This window comes from Ambystoma mexicanum, chromosome 4p (assembly GCF_040938575.1).
Source record: "Ambystoma mexicanum isolate Mex_15411 chromosome 4p, UKY_AmexF1_1, whole genome shotgun sequence".
NCBI lineage: Eukaryota > Metazoa > Chordata > Amphibia > Caudata > Ambystomatidae > Ambystoma > Ambystoma mexicanum.
Genome location: NC_090927.1, coordinates 70305014 through 70328170, shown reverse-complemented (window position 1 = coordinate 70328170; position 23157 = coordinate 70305014). Strand labels below are relative to the sequence as shown.

At 45.1% G+C, this 23157-nt stretch overlaps 1 protein-coding gene across 1 annotated transcript in view; it reads right to left on the bottom strand.

The window, feature by feature from the left end:
* Positions 1 to 265: 265 nt before the first annotated feature.
* LOC138453006 (zinc finger protein 84-like) overlaps positions 266 to 23157 on the bottom strand; it is a 138304-nt gene continuing 115412 nt past the window's right edge. The window contains exon 3 of the mRNA XM_069605412.1: positions 266 to 5197. Coding sequence (XP_069461513.1) covers positions 2959 to 4479 — 1521 coding nt within the window. The 5' untranslated portion in view covers positions 4480 to 5197 and the 3' untranslated portion in view covers positions 266 to 2958. The remainder of the gene's footprint in view (positions 5198 to 23157) is intronic.

Sequence of the window (23157 nt, the reverse complement as noted above, 5' to 3'; positions counted from 1 at the left end):
ACCGAGTTTTCCTCTGGGAAATCCTGATAAAAAAAACCACTTATTTATTTATTGTTGTTTTCAGTTAATATTACTTTTACAACAAAATGCTGCAATAAAATATCAACTACTTTGTTTTTTTACCATACTAATTCGTACATACAATACATACATTTCAGATAATCAGAATATAAAATTCTCATCTCTTTGTACCATTAGAGACTTAATTAAAAAAACAGGCCGAAATCATTATAATATTTCTCACATATTAAAATTGTCAAACTAGTTTCAGAAAGCGAAACATCAGCATTATATTAAAATAACACATATCGACATCTCTTATAGAATATCCATGTATATTCTAAGTTTGAACATCAACATTGATACAAGGTAAAGCAATTTACCAAACCTTGTACAGAGCAATTATCATGGTTTGTGAGGATGTGTTCAGACAATAGTTCCAGAAATGCTCTGTGGCAATGAAATCAAACTGATGGCAATATTGACTGTACAAGGATCGATATACAGCCTCCAGTTTCGGACACACAGTCAATATGTGTTTTACAGTTTCCAAATTCGATCCTATCTCACATATTTCGACACATACGTTGGTCTGGAGTAATTTTCCACCTTGTTCCATGTGTTGATCTAACTGGTAATTGGTTAAGGCTCAACATAAGACGAAACCTACGCATTTCAGGGCATGGACACTTTATCAAGTACGATTGGGGAGTAAGATACTTATAAGCAGCAATTCCTCCTATATGTTGATGGTTATGTAGCAAACTAAATCGACTAAAATTATCTTCCCAGTCTTTCCTTTTTGCTTTATTTTTAAAAACTCTTTTTACTATCTCATATTTGACACAAGTAGATCGTTTAGGTGACCAATTCAGCTTTTCATAGTAAGATAAACAGAGTGGCATCGGATGGTATTGTTTTCTTACTAGGTTCCAACATAACTACATCTTCTCCTATCATTTGCAGCATCTCGCTCTTGGGATGTCATTGAGCATTTAATAGAAGAAGGGCTCTACGGTATTGTACTATTGATCTCAAGGTAGTCAAACCAAATTCAGCTCTTATATAGTTGATTGGACATGAAGATGGTAAACACAGCACAGTCCGCCAGAAGAACCCCTCGACCCTGTCTAACCAGACAAGGTTTGGCATTGTACGTGCTTCAAGACCATAGGATACAACCGGTATGAACCACAAGTATACAGGACATTATTCCTTTAAGTGTGTATCCAGCATAATCTTTATCAAGCTTCTTCACTAACATGGTTATCTGACGGGTGCGTGTGATCCTACTATCAATTAATGACGTATACCCTAATTTACAGTCCATTTCGACTCCCAAGTATTTATATGAATCTGTGTATTCAATAATTCCCCAACTAACACGCATTGCGGGCCTGTTAATCTTTTTAGAGGAAATAAGCATGACTCTGGTTTTCTTCAAATTAATAGTCATTCCGTATTCCTCTGAAAAGCGGCCCAACTCCTCAAGTGTGGCTTTCATACCATGTATAGAGTGAACCATGATCACAAGGTCATCAGCGTATAATAGAGCAGTAACTCTTGTGGTTAAGAATCTGGCTGGAGTTTGGGTAAATCTTTCTAGTCGCCGTATCAGTTCGGCTATGCATAAATTAAACAAGAAAGCAGCCCCGGTTCACACCCTTATTGATTAATTCACTTAAAAACTGTACCCATGGAAAACCTCTCGACTTTTACAGGACTTTATAGTTCGGATTATCTTAAATAACTTGGATCAGTCTTCGAGAGTTAATGTCCAGTTTCAGCTTCCCACTGTAAATGCTTTGTTCACCATGAAGTTTTTCTGGCATGGCAAACACTGATGGGATTACTCGCCCTTGTGGATTCTCTCACAGCGAGTCAGGTGCTTTTCCTTTTGATGCAATTCCGGCATTCACTGCACTCATAAGGTTTTTTTTCCTGTGTCGTTTTATCGCTTACGGTTTTCTGTCTTTGGAAACATTCAGAAGGATTTTCTCAAAGAGTAAGAAAAATATTCATTTAGAAAAGCAGTCCAACATTCATTCCACTAATTAAGTTTTCTCCTGAGTGGATTCTCATATAGAGATATATACTTTATATTACTGGAGGTGTCCTGCATTGGACACATTAATAAACTTTGTTGACCGATATGGGTTGTCGCATACTGAAGTAAACTGACATGCTATACATGCATAAGGTTTTAATCCTCTGTGAGCTCTTTTATGTTGAGCTGGATTCATTTTCTATCTGAACCTTTTCTGGCATTCGAGGCACTGGTAAGGATGTTCTCCTGTGTGTGTATTTTAGCACTGGTAAGTTTTTTTCTCCATTGAGGTTCTCTCGTGTTGAATTAAAGAGAGTTTGTGAGTGAAGCTTTTCTGACATACTGTGCGCTAATAAAGGTTTTTCACATGTGTGGGCTCTTTAATGCTGAATTATGTATTTTCTCACTGAATCTTTTCTAGCATTCTGTGTGTTACATTTTTCTTCTTGTGTGGGTTTTTTCATGTAGAGTTAGATTGGCTTTATGAATGAAGCGTTTCTGATATTCAGAACACTGGTAAGGCTTTTCTCCTGTGTGGGTTCTCGCCATCTTGAGTTAGATTGCATTTATGACTGACACTCCTCTGAAAACCAGTGCACTGGTAAGGTTTTATACTTGTACGGGTTTTCTCATGTTTGTTTGTTGTTGTTTCTTTGTGCATTGATATAGAACTACGAACCCTCAGGTATCTGAGCGCTGCTTATTTCCCACGGTGTGTGGTGCTCACTTATCGACCTCGGAAGGATGAAAGGCTGAGGTTGGCCATGCCAGGTTTCAAACCTGCTTCAGCAGGCTCTGCACAGATGTCAAAACAAGCACTCTACTCGCTGTGCTATCTGACCGGCTAGACTGCAGAGTTAGACTGCTTTTGTGACAGAATCATTTCTGACATTCACTGCAATTATAAGGTTTTAGTCCTGGGTGGGATCTTGTGCTAATCTAGCAGACTTTAACTGAAGGTTTTCATACATTAAGTGCACTGTAGGTTTTTCTGCTGTGTGGATTCTCTCATGGCGAATTAAAAGGAGTTTCTGAGTGAAGCTTTTCTGACATTCAGTGCACTGATAAGGTTGTTCTCCTGTGTGGGTTTTCTCATGTTGAATTAGATTGCTTTTCTGACTGAAATATTTCTGGCATTCGGTGCACTGATGAGGTTTTTCTCCTGTGTGGATTCTCTGATGTCGAGATCGATTTCTTTTGTTACTGAAACCTTTCTGACATTCGGTGCACTGGTAAGGTTTTTCTCCTGTGTGGATTCTCTCATGTTGAATTAGATCAGGTTTCTGACTGAAACATTTCTGACATTCGGTGCACTGGTAAGGTTTTTCTCCTGTGTGGATTCTCTCATGTCGAGTTAGATTGCTTTTGTTACCGAAACCTTTCTGACATTCGGTGCACTGGTAAGGTTTTTCTCCTGTGTGGGTTCTCGCATGTTGAATTAGATCGGGTTTCCGACTGAAACATTTCTGACATTCAGTGCACTGATAAGGATTTTCCCCTGTGTGGGTTCTCCCATGAAGATCTAGTAGACTTTTGTAACTGAAACATTTCTGACATTCAGTGCACTGGTAAGGTTTTTCTCCTGTGTGGGTTCTCTCATGTTGAATTAAAGTGAGTTTCTGAGTGAAGTTTTTGTGACATTCTGGGCATTGATGAGGTTTTTCTCCTGTGTGGGTTCTCTCATGTTGAATTAGACTGGCTTTTTGACTGAAACATTTCTGACATTCAGTGCACTGATAAGGTTTTTCTCCTGTGTGGGTTCTCTCATGTTGAATTAAAATGTGTTTGTGAGTGAAGCTTTTGTGACATTCGGTGCATTGATAAGGTTTTTCTCCCGTGTGGGTTCTCTCATGTTGAGTTAGATTGTTTTTTTTACTGAAACCTTTCTGACATTCGGTGCACTGATAAGGTTTTTCTCCTGTGTGGATTTTCTCATGTTGAATTAGATCGGGTTTCCGACTGAAACATTTCTGACATTCAGAGCACTGGTAAGGTTTTTCTCCTGTGTGGGTTTTCTCATGTTCTATTAGATGAGGTCTTTGACTGAAACATTTCTGACATTCAGTGCACTGATAAGGTTTTTCTCCTGTGTGGGTTCTCTCATGTAGGACTAGTGAGTCTATCCGAAAGAAGCTTTTCTGACATTCGGTGCACTGGTAAAGTTTTTCTCCTGTGTGGGTTCTCTCATGCAGAGTCAAACTGCTTTTGCAACTGAAACCTTTCTGACACTCAGTGCACTGATAAGGTTTTTCTCCTGTGTGGGTTTTCTCATGTTGAGTTAGATTGCTTTTATCACTGAAACATTTCTGACATTCAGAGCACTGGTAAGGTTTTTCTCCTGTGTGGGTTCTCTCATGCAGAGCTAGCACACTTTTGTAATTGAAAGGTTTTTGACATTTAGTGCACCAATAGTTTTTTTTGGGGGGGTTCATTTCTCCAAGTTAAGTTTTATTAATCAATATCATTGAAAACCTAACTTTGTTCCTGAGTTTTGTATAATGTTCAATATTATTCTCGGGGAGTAACTTTCTTTATCCTTGCATTTATTGAAGCATAGCTCATTTTAAGGTTTCATGTGTTGCCACCTCTATCAGCAATTTAAAATAAGCTGCACTTGTTTCTTGATCCTTCCAGTTTTCATTTAAGAAATCTTCTCCAGTGATTTTTCTTTCATGCTGAATCAGGTTAATTTTATGGTCCAGGTTTTTCACGCAACAGGCACATTTCAATTATTTTGTCTTATGGTCGCTTTATTCAAATTAGGTAAGTAGTGTTTTGTAGAAAGCAGTGATTGGATATGTATTCTTCATTCATATCCCTTTGTGAATAGAGTGTGCCTTATAATTGCTTTATGATTCACATGAGGTATATTGTTGACCCATGTACTTTGTTTACTTTAAGAAGCCATTATCTAGCCTGATTCACTTGACTCTCGACATAGGATTGTGACAACAGAAATCCCCTTCAACAGTAGTTTTTCCCACTCCTTTTCTTGAGGTTTCTGGGCATCCTTCTGCTTCTGCAAACCATGCCATTGTTGGAGCTCCTGGACATCTTAGTCTTCTTTCCTAGTAAACCTATTCATTTTGTTGGTGTTTTGAGGCACATTAACAGGCCACCATCTTGCTTCTTTCTGTATGCTTTAGTCAGCTGTAAAAGCAAAAGGACATGTTAGCTTTCTAAATGTAATGTAGCACATACATTTTGACATACATATGGTTATTTTGAGTAGTGGTACAGGGATTCACATTCTGAGTTGATTTAAAGCAAGTGGAAAAAAGCCAATTTCTTAAAACGTGACTGCTGCAAGAGCAGACAAAAGATGTCGCACCTACTATGCACCACAATCAAACCACTAATGCCTCCATCTTTGCCTCAGCTGTACCAACAAACGGCAAAGAACATCAACCAATGAAATCTTCTGGTTACACTTAAAGATTGATCAGCACTACCAGTCCCCCTCAACAACAGAAGACACCTACAAAACTCACAACCTCCTCAATGTATCCCTTCCACCCCACCACGCTCCAACATTAGATCTGCCAATCTTCAGACCTCAACCTATTTGGTATTTAATCACAATCTGCATTTGATTAAGATCACTAAAAGCCAAGCTCTTTAGTCATCTGCACCCGTACTTGCCCACCTCATTCTTCCGGTTTAGGCATTGCAGCATGGCAACAGGCAAAAGGCAGGAGGAGCAATAGTGCACAAATCACAAATCAGGTCTCCAAGTATCTAGCACTGATCTTCGTAACATCTTCAACTGTAAATTGCCATTCTACCACATCTGGGGCACTGTACACAATTCTGGCAGCCCTATTTGAAGGCCCCATTTGGAGTATGGTATCTACTTCCAGAGGGTTCATCAGCAGTATAGGACCCCAGCAGGGCAAGCTTTCCTTACACTGAGTGGATAGAGCAATGGCCACAGCTCTGCAACCATCCTCACTCACACATTCGGGCTTTACACTGCATTGCTATCTTCCTTACCTGCACATACTGGAGACCCGGATTGGCCAGAGAGAGCGAGAGAGAGAGGAAGAGCAAGAGAGAGCGAGAGAGAGAGAGGAAGAGCAAGGGAGAGCGAGAGAGAGAGAGGAAGAGCAAGAGAGAGCGAGAGAGAGAGAGAGGAAGAGCAAGAGAGAGCGAGAGAGAGGATGAGCAAGAGAGAGTGAGAGAGACAGGAAGAGCAAGAGAGCGAGAGCAAGAGCGAGGAAGAGCAAGTGAGCGAAAGAGAGCGAGAGCAAGAGCGAGGAAGAGCAAGTGAGCGAAAGAGAGCGAGAGGAAGAGCAAGAGAGAGCGAGAGAGAGAGGAAGAGCAAGAGAGAGCGAGAGAGCGAGGAAGAGCAAGAGAGCGAGAATCCATCAAGGTTTTCCGACCGTTTCCTTAATAACACACTTAAGTGAAAAAGTTACTTACCAACAGTAACGTTCTTTCAATTGGATGTTCCTCCCACGTATACCTCATCTTATGATATTCGTATATCCCAGTTCTGCTGCTTCGGAATTATTTTTTAACCAAAGGGTGCTGTGTTCGAGACCGCGGAGTCGTAGTCCCTCGAGAGCCGCCATCGAGCGTCGTCGTCATCCGCTGTATTAAGGGCTCGAATAGCGCCCGTTACCTCAGTTCTGTTATTATGGTGTTCATGGTCGCATCAGCTGATCAGGTTTTAAGTCCTCAGGCTCTTAAGGAAGTTTGTGTGCAACTGGCGTAAACCGTATGGAGGGGTAGGTTGGGAGGGTCGATGAGGAATACGTGACAGGAACATCCAATCGAAATAACGTTAACTTGTTCTTCGAATGGATTGCGTCCTCCCATGTATTCCTCATCTGATGAGACTCCCATAGCAGTGGTAATTTTGGAGGTGGGAGTACTAGAAATTTTAACCATGGACTGAATGAAGGACAGCTTTTGCAAATAGTCCACCTTGGTAGGAAGTAGAGTCCAAGTAGTAATGCTTTACAAAAGGTGTGCATTGACGACCAGGTGGCTGCAGCACAAATATCCTACACCGGGACACCCCTCTGAAGAGCTATAGAAGTTGCCATGCCTCTGGTTGAATGAGCCCTTTACCATCTGGAGGCTCTTTCCCAGCTAATTTATAGAATTCAGAGATTGCTAGAATTATCCATCTGCATAGAGTTTGTTTAGACACTGCAAGGCCCAATTTGTGTTCAGTATACCCAACAAATAGTTTTTCACATTGTCGAAGATTTGCTAATCTGGAAATATAGAAACAGAGAGCCCTTTTTGGGTCCAGTCTATGCAACCTCTCCTCTTCCTTACCAGCGTGAGTCGGAGGATAAAAAGAAGGTAGGTCATTTTTTGTGACAGATGAAAATCAAACTATTTTAGGCAAGAAAGATGATTTGACTTTTAGAATAACCTTGTCCCTATGGAAAATGGTGTGAGGAGGCTTACAAGACAGTGCCTGCAACTCACTTACCCTGCGGGCTGGTGTTATAGCCACCAACAGAATTGTTCTAAGAGTGAGAAGTCTTAGCGGGCAAGAATATAAAGGTTCGAAAGGGGCACGCATGAGACATTTTAGACTAAATGAAAATTCCAAATAGCACCTGAAAGGGCGTCGGGGAGGGATCTAGGGGGAGGGGGCACACATGTGTTAGCCCTTTCAAGAATTGAATTACTAAGGGCATTTTAAAATAGGACACTTCTTCCGGGGAACGCTTACAGATAGATAGCGCTGCCAAATATCCTTTTATAGTACCAACTTGGAGTGTAAGAGAGAAGAAAGTACTTTTGGAGTATTACAAACGAATGGACCCACATTCTTATCCCTGCACCAGTTACTGAACTTGTTCCAACGACACCGGTACAGGAATTTTGTTGCTGGCCTTCTGGCTGAAAGCTAAATCTCCATAACGTCATCCGGGAGTTCCCAATCCTTATATCTCAGCCTCTCAGAAACCATGCGTGAAGGCTGAGTGTTTTGACCTCTGGATGGAGAACCCGACCTTCCTCTTGCGAGAGAAGATCCTCTCTTTGTGGAAGACGTATTGGAGGGAAGATGGACATGTCCAGAAGGTCCGGGTACCACGTCCTCCTGTTCCAATCCGGGGCAATTAAGATCATAGTTTTCCGGGACTTTCTCAACATCCTGATAACTTGAGGAATCACAGGGACAGGACGAAACACGTAAAGGAGTGGAAATGCCCAGTCCACTACGAACACGTCCCCTAGAGCTCCTTTTGGGGGAAATTCCCTTGAGCAGTACAGTTCGCACTTCCAGTTGGTACCGGTTGCAAACAGGTCCACTTGAGGGGTTCCTCAAAGGGCGAAGATCTCTTGAAGGACTTCCTGAGCTAGTTCCCATTCGTGGGAGACTGTGCTCTGCCTGCTCAGAGTGTCCATCGCCGTGTTCAGCTCTCCGGCTAGGTGAACTGCCGATAGAGATATTGCTTCTTGCATTGCCCAGAACCAGAGCTGCATTGCCTCTCTGCACAGTGGGAGTGATCCTACACCTCCTCTTTTGTTGAGGTAGTACATGGCCACTGTGACATTCTTTCCCTGTACAGAGGGCAGAAAAGCCTTCAGCGCTAGTCTGATTGTCCTCGGTTCCAAAAGGTTGATGTGTAGTTTGGACTCCGATGGAGACCAACAACCGCCGATTGTCAGATCGTTGGTGTGGGCTCCCCACCCCGTGAGTGAGGCATCCGTCACTACCGTTATCTCCGGCCATGGTTGCCAAAAAGATTCCCCCTTGAGGATATTCTCCTTGCAAGCCCACCATAGGAGATCTTGAGTCACTTTAGTCAAGACTTGCAGAAGATCTGACATCTCCCACGAAAACTGGGACCATTACATCCTGAAGGCCCCTTGAAGGGATCTCATCCTCAATCTGGCCTCTGGCACCAGAAAAATGCAGGATGCCATGAGGCCTAGCAACCTTAGAAAGTCGAATGCCGGTAGATGTTAGGCATTTTGAAACTTTATTACCATCTGCAGAATGTGGTGAGATCTCTCCTCGGGAGGCGAGGCTTTCCCTGAGGCAGTGTCCAGGATTGCTCCGATGAAATGGAGTTTTTGTCTTGGAATCATTTGTGACTTCTTGTAATTGAGGGAGAAGCCCAGACTGTGTAAGAAATGGCAGGTCAGGGCCAGATGTTCCTGGACTCGTTCGGGTGAACTCGCCCTGATTAGCCAATCACCTAGATGAGGGTAGACATGAATCCCCCCTTCTCCTGATACTCGCTGCCACCACCGCCATCAATTTGGTGAAGACCCTTGGGGCAGAGGTCAGCCCAAATGGTAGAACCCAAAACTGATAATGAGAACCACCAATTGCGAACCTCAGGTACATTCTGTGCTTGAGATGGCGGTTGGCACAGGAAAGTAAGCATCCTGAAGGTCCAATGAAACCAGCCAGTCATGGAACTGAAGAGCCTGAAGGATCTGAGAAAGGGTCACCATCTTGAACTTGTCCTTCCTGAGGAACTTATTCAAGCTTCTTAAGTCCAAGATGGGTCTCAATCCTCCGTCCTTTTTGGGGATGAGAAAATAGAGGGAGTACCAACCCTTGTTTCTCTCCGCTACAGGTACATGTTCTATTGCACCTTTCTCTAGCAGGGTTAAAATCTCCTGCACAAGGAGCAGGTCTGGAATTTTTACAGAGTTGGCTCCCGGTGGATGATCTTGAGGTCTTTGATGAAAAGGAAGACAATAACCATGGGTCACCATCTCTAGTACCCAGGCATCTGACGCCATTCGTCCAGATACTGAATGATTCTGCCTCCCACTGGTGTCTTGTGGGTGAAGACCTCAAAGTGGCTTTGCAGCGGCTGCAGCAGTGGCTGAGGAGATAGTAGCTGCTGCTGTGGCTGATCTAGCACCTCTCCCTTTTCCACCACAAAAGTGTTTTCTCTGTTGACCTCGACTGGCCTGCCCCCTCCCTTTTCCAAAGGAGGAATAGAAGCGAAAAGGGTGACTCTTCCACGAAGATGAGCCTGCGTAAGAGTGTTGTTGAAGTTGCCTTATAGCAGTGCTAAGTGATTTTGCTGCCGTTTTTGAAGTCTGCAACTTTTCCAAGCTTTTGTACGCCTTGCTGCCTAACTACCTCAAGCCTTCAAAGGGCATATTAAGTAATCTAGATTGCACCTCAGGTGCAAATCCAGATTTCCTTAGCCAGGCAAACCTGCGTAGGACCGTGCTAGATGCCATGGACTGCAGTGTCCAATCCTGACTGAAGTCATTCCTCCATGGAAACCATCCCATTCCTCACCTTCCGGGATGCGTTCAGCCACTGGTGAAATGCAGTCCCACAGGGTATATGTAAATCTAGCTAATGTGCAAGTGACATTAGTCGATTAAAGGGCCGTGCTGCCCGAAGTAAAAGCGTTCCGGGCCCAAGCATCCATTTTTGTTTATCATCCCTGTCTGGTGGTATTGATGGGTAAGCTTACTGCCTAGTGGAGGTTGCAGCTTGAACCACTAGACTTTCAGGAGAAGGATGTTTAGATAAATATTGTGGATCTGATAAAGCTGGCCTATATTTTGGTACAAGTTTCTTATTTACTGCTGAAATAGAATCAGGAGTATTCCAATTTACCATTACCCTCTTCTGAAGTGCTTTATGGAATGGAAGAACAGGATCTTTTAAAGGACCCTCACTCAGGATATCAGTCATGTCATCCTGGTCGAAATCTGGGGAAGCTGCCTTCCAACCCATAAAATCAATGACCCTTCCCACAAGATTCCTGTAACTAGGATCAGCATGATCTGTAGGGTCTGGTCTTTCAGAATCCACTTCAGGTGAAGTGTCTAAGCCACTGGCATTTTGGAGACAGTCATAAAGGTCTGTTATTTTAGACTGTGGGTCCACTAGCTCTTCAGGGACCTCTCTGGCTCCAAACCTAACTCCAGCTGAAGTGACATCCTCTTCAGAGGAATGTTCTTCATATATAGATGACATGGATCTAAAAAATTCCTGTCTAGGTTGAGGGTGGAAAGTCTTTTCAGGTAAAGAAGGTGGAAACAGCCTTGGTATGGACAATGGCGTCGACTTGGGTCTTGGAATCAAAGAAGGCCTCGATAGAGTGTTGGAGGAGGCTTCGATGCTGTTTTTTGAAGGCTTCGATGCTGTCGAAGAAGGCTTCGATACAGTCAAAGGTGTCAACGTCATTTTCGTAAGCGGTTTCAATGCTATGGTCGTCGACTGTGTAGAGTCGAGTTTAGGCTTCGACTTCGATTCCGCTAACCCCGATTTATACACAAGAGGCTTTGACATAGTACGAGGCGTCGGGGAAACTTTCCCTTGACGACTCTCGACTCTTTTTCAACTCTCGCATGTTTAGATCTCAATTTTCCTCTGTCACTTTTAGAGTGGGTTGAGGCATGATCCCTACGCGGCAACTTCGAGGGGGTCTGTGCTGCTTTCTTGAATATTTTAAGCATCGAAGCCCTGAAGGCCTCACATTTTTCTGGAGAATCGTGCTTTGATGGATAAGTTACTCACCTCTCAGAGGAGGAAGAAGACCTGTGATGTTGCTTTTTTTACTTTTTAGTCGAAGAGGAGGAAGATTTCCCCAAGCGACTCTTCGATCTCGACCTCCTCGACTCATGACGAGATTTGACTGGATTGTTCCGAATCCTTTTGTCTTTTAGAAGACTTATATTTCTCATCCCCCACCGCCAGCTTCCCTCTACGTTCCCTAAGAGCCTTAATGGACACGGCCTGACAGGACCCGCACTCGTCAACCCGATCTGAGCTGAGGCACCAGAGGCAATTCCGATGGGGATCGGTTATAGACATCTTCCTACCACACTTCAGACATTTTTTTAACCCTGTCTTGGGTGTGGAGGGAGTAGAAGACGAGGACATCTTCTCGGAAAAACCTGATGCGCCGTTCGTAACACAAAGCAGTTGCGTCGGAAAAACGGAACTGAGGTAACGGGCGCTGCTCGAGCCCTTTATAGAGCGGATGACGTCGACGCTCAATGGCGGCTCTCGAGGGACTACGACTCTGAGGTCTCGAACACCGCGCCCTGTGGTGAAAAAAAAAAATTCCGAAGCAGCAGAGCTGGGATACACGAATATCACAAGATGAGGAATACATGGGAGGACACAATCCATTTGAATCTATGTTTCAATCGACAATATGCATAGCAACTAAGCCACACTCACATGGCAAATGTCACCTGAATACACAACATAAAACACTACACCTTTAAAAAAAAAATGGAAATAAGCCCAGGCCAATGTATCATTGCATGATGGCCACACAATACTCCTCTTCGGATACACAAGTCTCTATGCTCTTGTCAGAGAACACTGAGGGTCTGATAGGTATGCACAGCACAGGGTACATCCAGTATGCATAGTATGCATACTGTGAAGGCATCAGGAAGTAGACAGACAACAGATTCAAAATTGGATCTCAAAAGCATTATTTAACTTACATGTCAGGATGGAATACGGCCTAACTTGCATTATGCTAAATTGGGATTTCCCTACTTGAAGAAAACTAAGGATAGCCTGTCAGTCCAAATCAACATTCAGTCTGTGTCCAAAACCTATACTTGACCTCACAACTAACTGTATACAATGTTTAGGGAATGTCAGTATCAAATGGTGTTCAAAAACAAAGTTCTGAGCTTCTTCCAGCTCTTGGCTTGAAATCAGTTTCCCCTACCACATGTTCAAAACAGTACACAAAGTATCAGGGTTCCCTTACCCAAGAGTTCAAATCTTACTGCTTTATAAAACACAATTCCTTGAGATACTTCCCAGCTCTTATCAGTACTTTTCACTGGTTCACATAGGTAAGTCAGTTTCTTGACTTCAAAAATCACATATGTGACTGTTGCAAAACAAAAGATACTTTCATTGGCTTTTTCCATAAAGGGGGGCAATCAGTCTAGGCACAGTTGTCGGACCACCCATTACAGGTCACGCAACCGAAACCCCTTCTTATCTGCTTTCCATCAACAATTTCCCACTGCTTTCCTTTGACAGTGAAGTTTGTTTCTTTTCTCAGTGTTACACTCTTCCAACACTTTATTGTGGCTTGGTTGGTACCATGCACTTTGTACACTTTCTGTATTCCTCTGGCTTTTGCCAATACAGGTCTCCTCTTAACCTGCAGTTCCTGGAACTCTCTTATCTTTGGCCAATAATTACATACCCTTCTTGGTATTCTCTTGGCTTTGCCAAGACTTGTATTTCCAACAATTCATTCCGTGGTATCTGCTGCTTGGTTGTCCTTGCTTTCATTCCATTCACAAGTACGCATAACTGGCCTTGGCTTTGTGCGGCATTCAAAAGTGCTTAAAATGTCTTTCAGTTTGTTCGATATTCAAGATTACTTGTTTTGGCATTCTATGGAAATGTCGATTTTATCTGTTAATCAGTTCATAACAATATGGCTTGAAGGAGAGCCTGCTACAAAACAATCTGCTAGGGGGCCATTTAAAAAAGCCATTCAAATATTAGGCCTCGATTCCAAGATGGCCGCCGGAGCAGGGAGACGTGTGTGAGTCGGGCCACTCAGCTGCACCTCATAAAGCTACGATCCGGAGGGTGACTGTTCCATCACCGTGCATCACCCGACGCCAAGAGTTACCGGACGAACACAGGAGGCGATTGTCCCGAGGTCCGACCCCCAGCGACGTGGAGGTGCGGTCCGCCACTCCCCCATCGTGACTGCGAGTAATCCTACGCGGCCTAGTGTCTGGGGCGGCGGGGACGTGTGGGCTGCGGAGCAAGGCGAAGTGGAGCATCAACCCCCGTGGCATCCAGCGGCGGCGGATAGATTGGGCCGCCCAAGACTGGGGAGTCGAGCTGGGAGCCCCAGCACTGCAGGGCCCTTCGGGGCGAACAAGGCGAACAGGCGGACGGTGGCTGGAGGGACGAGGCCAGCGCCGCTCGACTCCAGCGATCCCGCGGAGGGCGCGGGTGAGAAGCCGGAGACGCTCCGAGTGAGCACTGAGGCGGGGGTTTCAGTGGCAGTCCAAGGTCCGCGGACTGAGAGGTGAGAGCCCCCCGCTCCTCCCCCTCCTCCTCCTCCTCCTTCACGGCCCCAAGAAATTACGGCGAACGGACCCAGGGAGCCACACGCTGGGGAGTACCCCACTTAGCTGCAACAGGAAGCAGGACTTGAATAAGGGCCAGGTAAAACGAACCCTAACCTCCCACATATAGCACATGAATTGATGATCGGCCAGGGGACAGTGAGGGGCAGAGAAAAGGGATAAGACCAACGGAACACCCCCCCCCCCCAAGAACCAACAGAGTTCAGCACTACCCGGGGCCGCAATATTGGTGGTAGACATGATTGAGTGATTTAGACCAGGGGAACAGCAGTAGTCTCAGATCACAGAACTGGTGCCAAACACTCAGAAGGAGAACACCAGGGGGACCACTTGGCTGAGCGCTACGCAGCCGCTACGCAGGAGAGTGGAGGACTCTGGTCCACACTGGGGCTTTGGATCACTGAAGGGGATATGTCTAGAGTGAAGGGGAAGGGGGGGCGCGCAACAGAACCCGCAATCCTCCAAACAGGACTCCAGCATATTACAGATGTGGGCTGCGGAGACCCCAGTTGCAACCAGAGGAGGATCACAGGATGACTTAAACATTCAGGTGGAGAACCCAGGTCATGCCACCCCCGGCAACCTACCCCAGACAAAAGAGGACATGCACGCCTGGTTCGTAGAGCTACAAGAAAAGCTCATGTTGACAGTCCAGGACCAATTCGCTGCGATTAAACACGACATGCAGCAGGCAATTCAAGTCGTCAAACACAATTGCCAATCTGGAAGAAAGAATGGATACCTTAGAAAAAATAGTGCAAGATGCGGAGGAGGAGGCCCTACAGAACAGCGAAACACAAGAGCACTTAGTCCGCCTGACCCACAATCTGGAAATACAGTGTGAGGATCTTGAAAATAGGTCCCACAGATCGAATATCTGCATAAAAAACATGCCAGAATCAGTCTTGGACAAGGACCTGAAGAAAGCGGTGCAGGAAGTCTTTAGGGACATCATAGAAGCACAAGACGCGGATGCAATTGGGATCGACCGCGTCCATAGAGTGGGCCCTAAATGCACAGGCGCACCTGGGGAGAGACCTAGAGATGTGCTGGCAGCTCTATCCTCCTATCCGCAAAAAGAAATTATACTAAGGAGAGCGAGGCAGCTGGATCAAATCAAGATGAATGGTGTGGATATTCAGCTTTTTCAAGACCTGTCAGCCGTAACACTCCTAAAGAGAAGAGAAATGGCCCCACTCATAAGGGAACTGGTCGCGAGAGAGATAAAATACAAATGGACATTCCCATTCGGTCTGCTGTTCGACTGGGAAGGAAAGCAAAGGAGGGTGACCACCAGGGAAGAGGGGCTAAAGATCATGGACATCCAGGCAGGGGAGACCCAGACCAGGAATGTGAAGATGATGGGGGAACAGCAAAGCAGACCATGGGGATGGGAAAGGGCGGCTTGAAAGGGGAAATGATACGTCAAGTGCAACAAAATAGAGGAATGGACGCTGCATTGCTTAAAGGGTCTATGGTACGGTTGCTAAACAAAGTTCGCGGAACGGTACCCAATGAAGGTTTTCGTTTTCAACAAATTCAGTGGTGTGGAATAGGTAAGACTCACATCACGGCCTGAGGAAATGCGGGGTTTAGGACTCCCCGCAAAGGTAGCCTCGAATCTACAGAGGGCAGGGAGCGATAGGCGGAATGCCAGAGCTACCTTAGGTACCTGGGCCCTCCTCGGGAGCAAAGTTGGAACTAGGTTAATGGTTGGGGGACAGTTTGGCAATTTTGGGGGGGAGGGAGGACTATCCGAAAGAGACGGGATTATATTGCTCGGGCAAAAGAAGCACCCAGTTCGGCAAGCTGCAATGGGGAAGATAAGAATAGTAACCTTGAATGTTAGGGGCCTCAACTCCCCTGTAAAAAGGAAAAAAGTGGAGAACATGTTATGGAAGTAAGAGGCTGAAGTGCTACTGTTCCAGGAGACCCACATTAAAGCCCTGGGTAGGGGGAAAATACGCCTTAGAGGCTACGATATAATTGCACAATCCAATGCACCGGAGAAACGGGCAGGGGTGTTGATTGCAGTGAAGGGGGGACTGGATGCAATTTTGGTAGACAAACAGTCTGACAGGGAAGGAAGATACGCTTTTGCCAATATTAAATTACACGCCATTCTGACATTGGCTTCTATATATGCTCCAAACACGGGCCAAGATAGCTTCATGAGGGACACAATGGGGAGGCTGGAGGGGTTTGCGAAAGGTGAGATAATCGCTGGGGGAGACTTTAATATGGCCTGGCACCCACAGGAGCACAGGGGTACCCCACCATCAGGGCGCCCCATCAGAGCGCCTTAAACGACGGATGGAGGGTATGGCATTGTGTGATGCATGGAGGGAAGATAAAGGTCAAACCAAGGGATACACTTATTACTCACACGTACACAAAACGATGTTGAGAATTGACTACTTCTGGGTTTCAGTGGGGATTTTGGGGAAAATTCAAGACATGGGGCTTGGTCCTATATCTCTGTCAGACCATGCACCCCTCTGGATGGAACTGTCGACCCCAGGGAAAGAGAGGGGCATATGGAGATGGAGGCTCCCGTAGGATGTGCTATCGGACCCAGTGATGGGAGAATTTTTAAGAGACAAGATCGCAGAATTCTTCAAACTCAATGATACAGGAGATGTCTCCCTGGGTACAGTTTGGGAGGCATTTAAGGTGGTAATCAGGGGTCACATGATCGCCCTGAAGGCTACAAGGGACAAAGACAACAATGGGAAAGTGAACTGGAAAAGAAACTCTCGGATATCCGTGAAGAACTAGTGGCAAATCCCTCCAGAGACTTAAAGAGGGCATTGAAGCACACAGAGGGGCAACTCGAACTACTCCGTAACAAAAAGGCACAGAGTTCCCTCCTATACCTCAAACAAAGATACTACATCAAAGCCAACAAGGCGGATCGATATCTAGCTAGATTACTCTCCTCGAAGCAAAAATCAATGACCATCCGGAACATTAAAAACGCACAAGGTGACACGCTGACGTGCACCAAAGATATAGGGGACTCATTTAGGACGTTTTATCACAATTTATATGCATCAGAGCACCCAGACGATGCAGACCAAGAAATATTTCTGGAATCGATCCCCTTCCCCAAAATATCAGAAGAATCCAGAACGGAACTTGATGCCCAGATAACGGACGGTGAAGTGAAGAAGGCTATAAAGGATCTTCCACTCAACAAAGCACCTGGCCCGGACGGCTTCACAGCCTCATTCTATAAAAAATATGAAGACCTCATAACACCCATCCTTACTAGACTGCTGAACTCATTTAGAGACAGTGGGAATGTCACCCCATCCATGAATGAGGCTAAAGTTTTGGTACTTCATAAACAAGGGAAAGACCCCTCTTTCCCGGGCTCGTATAGACCTATTGCCCTGATAAACTTAGACTCAAAAATCTACACGAAAATCTTGGCAAGCAGGTTTTCCCCGCTGCTACTCTCCCTAATTAACCGGGATCAGTCAGGATTCATTCAAGGGAGGGAGACACATGACAACATGAGAAGGCTAATAAACCTAATTGAAAAAATAAACATATCCCACACCCCAGCAGTGTTACTATCACTGGATGCCGAAAAGGCTTTTGACCGGGTAGAATGGTCCATGCTCTTTAAAACCCTGGCACACATGGGATTTGGGAACCAATATATTAACATGGTCAAGGCCAATTACTCCCCCACGGTTAGGATAGCGGTAAATGGGGAAGTCACGGAGAGGGTGCAGATCTCTAGGGGAACGAAACAGGGATGCCCGTTCTCCCCGCTCCTTTACGCATTATACCTGGAACCACTAATTAAAATAAGGGAAATTAACCAAATTAGAGGGATTGAGAAGGCGGGTAGACAGCATAAGGTAATTGCCTATGCGGATGACATGTTATTGGCTCTCGAAGACCCTAGACATTCTATGCCCGAGGCTATTCAACTGCTCGAGTCATTTGGGAATATATCGGGTCTAAAAATAAACAAGAAGAAATCGGAAGTCCTACACTTAGCCGGGAGCAGAGATTTACTGATCAGGGAAGCAGGGCTATTGGGTTTAAAGATAGCGGAGGAAGGTATTAAATACCTCGGCATAACTATCACGCAAAAGGTAGACGCCTTATATAAAAGGAATTACCCCCCACTCCTGTCCAGAGTTAAAAAAGATCTAGAGCGGTGGTGCCCCCTAAATATCTCCTGGTGGGGTAGAATCCAATCGGTAAAAATGAACACCCTCCCTAAAATGCTGTATTATTTTCAAGCACTCCCGATAATCCCCAAGTCATACTTCAAAACTTTGGCAAAGACAGTCTCCTCATTCATATGGAACGGGAAACCCCCAAGAGTTGCCAGAACAGTTCTCACTTCTCACATCAGAAAAGGGAGGGCTAGCGCTCCCACACTTTAGGAAGTACTACCATGCGGCGCAATTATGGATTCTGAAAGAATGGCTAGGGGACAAGCAGCGAACAATCTGGGTGACACAGGACAGGGCGGTCGCAAGAACTCCGCTAGAAGATCTCTTATGGAAACTACAGCAGCACAGACATCCAAACTTGTGCATTAGCGAGATCATGAAGGCCACATTGAATGCCTGGGACGAGCAGACACGGAAAGGGAACATTGCCACGGCAACGGCCCCGTTTACTCCAATATGCAGGAATCCGCAATTTCCACCAGGGCTGGAGCACGGCGCCTACGAGAACTGGGAGGAAGCTGGATGTAGGAAAATTGGGGAAATGTTCATGGATAAGGAAGTGAGATCTTTCGCGGACTGCAAGTCATTTTGGAACCTCACGAACGCGGATAGATACAAATATGAACAGCTTAGACATTGGTTGACAATGCCCGAGATAACACAGGCGGCGACCAGGGAACGGACCGCCTTCGAAAAATTTCTTCTCACCAACTCAGGAGAGAGAAAGCTAGTCTCCACTCTATACAATTTCATAAATTCACAGGAAGAGGACCTGAAATGGGCATACATGGAAAAATGGGAAAAACACTGGGAGAAGATATCGCAATCCAAAAGTGGCAGACGTTATGGACCGATATCCCCAAACTAACACGAGCGGCCCAGACCAGAGAAATGTGGATCAAAATAGTCACAAAATGGCACTATAGCACCAGAGAGGCTAAACAGCATGTACCCGCACACGTCAAACCATTGCTGGAGGGGCTGTACAGACGCTCACACATGGAGACACATCTGGTGGTACTGCCCAAAGTTCACCGGCTTCTGGTCAGAAGTGATTTCCGAAATGAAAAAGATATTTCCAGAGGCGGATCAACTCAAAGTGAAGGTTTGGCTTTTCGGTCTGAAAGGGCAGCAGTCCAAAACATTCACCAAATTGCACAGGGCTGGAAGAAGCAAGACCCACCAATACTATTTACATGGTTACAAAAGGTTTGGTCGCAAATGACCATGGAAAAGATTACACATAATCTTCAAGGCACGCAAGACACCTTCACAAAAGAATGGGGAGGAGTACTAGATTATCTACAATCAAACTATATTTCTCAATGGTGCCCGCACACCATCAGAATTACGGACTTATTCACTTCATAGCAGACCCCGAGAACAATTGAACACCGAGATCTCTTCCGGAAGGCGGGGGATGGGGGAGGCGGGATGGGATGTTTGGGGGAAACGTCGGTCTTTGTAACTTGGTTAATTTGCGAAAATAAAAAAATAAGTAAAAAAAAAAGATTAGGCCTCCCTGCTTTAACACACGAAGCTAAAACATTAGGCCTCATGTTAGATGTCCCTGCTTAACACTGCACAATGCATAAAACTTGCTTACGCTCGCTGGAATTCAAGATAAACAGCATGATCTCTCACCGAGATATGCGTGTTGAAAGTACATCAGCTCATCCCAGATGTGAGAAAATTCTGCTGACATTAATAAGAATTTACAGTAAAACCATTTTATTAATAAAACGAGACCGGCAGAAACACTTCCCTTTTCTGCTCATGTTCTAAACCTTTGTACACATTAAACATTTGCGTTGCTCGCTTTTCTTCCTCATTTTACAAATAGCATTTGCTTTCAGTGACATGAGATGTGATTTATTATGACGACTGCCTTTTTACTCTCTGCATATACCGTTCTGACACATTCTGGGAAACTACCACAGAAGTGACGCAGGGGTGATTGATCTGCCACGAGATGTCTAGGCACGTATAGTGTGGGAGTGATGTCTGTTATCTAGCTATATAAACATGGTCATTCTGTTTTGAAAATTGTCAGCAACTGAGGACTGCAAAGACTTATGTTATTTTCTCCATCATTGTAATATTTCTTTGCTCACCCACTATAGTGTTATTCGTAATAAATGCTTGCAATTGTGAAAACCTCTGTGTCGGAATCTGTATGTATCTTATGTAAAAGTGTTTGTTCCATTTATATTTCAGACCGGGCGAACCCCATCATAACCCATTGTAAATTGCCTTTTTTACAATTCAAAAGGGCTCAGTACAACTTTCAGTTTGTTCGGTATCCAAAAAGCGGTTGTTTCAAGGTCCTGGTATGAGTGTTTGCCTGTTTCCACTCACTGGTTGTAGGCAGAAGCTCCTTTTGGCTTCTACGGCTTTTAACAACTTCTGCTCTTCCCTCATGGAGGATACAGAGAGCACCGTCCGGTCTCATGGAGTCTCGTGCCGACGGGTGTGCTTTGGTACTTCACAGCTCCTGCTGCGAGCAACCTGCAAGGAGGGCTTGCAGGACTGTTGGGTAAGATTTTCTTAACAATGATACCTCTTCCTGGCCTGTATCAACCCCAGAACCTTTTGCTTTTACTGGTGGATAATATTCCCTATACCTCTGTGAGTGGGAACCTTTTCCCACACTCAGAATCTTTTACTCTTCTTATGGGTGTCATTTTAAAGACTCTCCATAGTGTATTTTAAAGTTATCCTTTTGTTGCTGGGTTGCCCTAGGGGCTCCCTTTTTAACTTTCACGGGCTAACCTTGCGTGAGCTACATTTCCCAAGGGTAGAAAGGATCTTTGGATCCCTTTTAAAAAAAAAAAATGTAAGCGAGACCAGCACCCTCACCTTATGTGGAGTGCTGGGGATATACTGAGTATCCCCTTTCTCAATTTTAAATGTAACATTTATATTACAAGAACAAACTTACCTTTAATGGCTGCTAGCAGTGAACCTTTTTATTAATTCGGTGCACCGTTACCGCGGGCTGTTTCCACAGCTCCGGTAAAGGCACCAATGGGTGCTCGCTTTTAGCAAAATGGCCCCCGTCTTGTTTTTTTGCCATTTTAGTGTTCCTTGTCCTTTCTTCTCCCTTGCCCTGACATCCAGGGCAGGAAATTCCTTTGTGCGATTTGTATCTTCGGCAGGAGTCCTGTGGACTCCCCACCCAGCCTCCAGTGTGTCTGTGAAGGCAAATGAGTCCAAAACTCTGAAGCCCTTTGTCTTTCAGCCTGATTGCGAGATTCCAGTTCAAACTGGAAGGCTAGCTGTCCTGAAAGGTTTGCCAACTCCCCCATCCCCCACAAGTTTGAATGTTGCAAGGCTGTTTGATTGGCTGGCTTTCTGCATAAGAGTCTGAACCTGGAAGCTGAAGAGGTAATCGACCACTGGAACCAAAAATGCAGAGGATGATGAAGGAAAAGTGGTCAAGATGATTTCCAGTGACCGGAGAGCCTGCTGTGTAATTAGAGCCTGCTAAAGCCCTTCCTTCCAATCAACCTGGGGCCTTCGAAAACGACGACCCCGACCCAGACCCTGGTGAGATGCACTAGACTCGAGAAGAACTGCATTTTGAGCCCTCTCATGCTGTGCTGCAACCTTGCACGGATGCAATACCCCAATACCCTGGGAACTCAAGCCATTGTGCGGTACACGGTCTTCTGAATACCGAATATCGCTGATACTTCGTGGGCACCCTGCTGCATCTCCAGAGACAGGATTCAAGTCTGAAAAGTCCCTTCACCAGAGTGATGGACCTTTGTAACGACAAGAATCCGACCAGCGATCTTCTGTCTTCTTCTGTGCTTGTGAAAAGGTGCCAAATCCACAGAGCCGCATCCAGCCATGAGGCAAACCTCACCTAGAGCCTTCCCTGTTGATCCTTGCTGCAAAGTCCCTTTCAAGGTCCTGTATTCCGTTACCACAACAAGGAATCCACTGACTGGGTTTTTGGCTGCAGATCCTGAAGTCCTCCTGCTGCAAAATAATCTTCTGTGCTAAGGTACTGTGCTGGCTTGGGTATATACTTACCTTAAGTCTCTTGGAATTCCTGTCTAGTTCTAGGGTGTCTTCTGTGATTGGGAGGCCTCTCATCCAATGAACACAGGGCCACTGCTGGAATCCTCCTAGGTTGTCTTCTGTGAAGCCCCTGGACCTTCAACTAACTAAAGTAAAATACTCACCCGTTTGAACAGTCTTCCTAAGGACTTTTGTTACTTAAGAACCTATCCTGACACTGCCTGTTGGACACTAGACCCTAGTGATTCCCCCTTCTGCCACTGAGAACACTCATGCCCCAAGAATAAGGGAAATACTTTTAAAGGATTGAGCCTTTTGTCTAGAAAAGAGAATAAGTGCTTAAAAGTTACTTACTTGCAAAAGAAGTTGGCTGGTAACTAACAGAGTGAACCGTTACAAAAGTTCTTACTTATCTTGAATGTGTGTTGCACTATTCTGAAAAGTATATAAGGTAAATTTACTCACCTGTGAATTGGTTGTGCCTCTTCCCAAAAAGTAATGCTGTTGGTTTCACTTTATTATTCCTGTTAGTATAATTGTATGAGTGTCCACCAACTGGGTCTTGCTTCCCCTGACTTGCTGTTAGCCTGTCCAGAATAGGTCTGCATTAGGTTTTACCTATCTAGAATAACTTGTGTAACACGTTAGCTCTCCCACCTTTGCTGGCTAACTTTCAACCTACAACTAAAATTCCACTTTCTCTGCCTGGTTTTCAAATCCGTCCATGGTCTTGCTCCTCCTCATCTCTCCTCCCATCTCTCCTTCTACTCCCCCTCTCGCTCCCTTTGTTCCGCTGACCACTTCCTTCTCACTGTACCTCCTTCCCCCTGC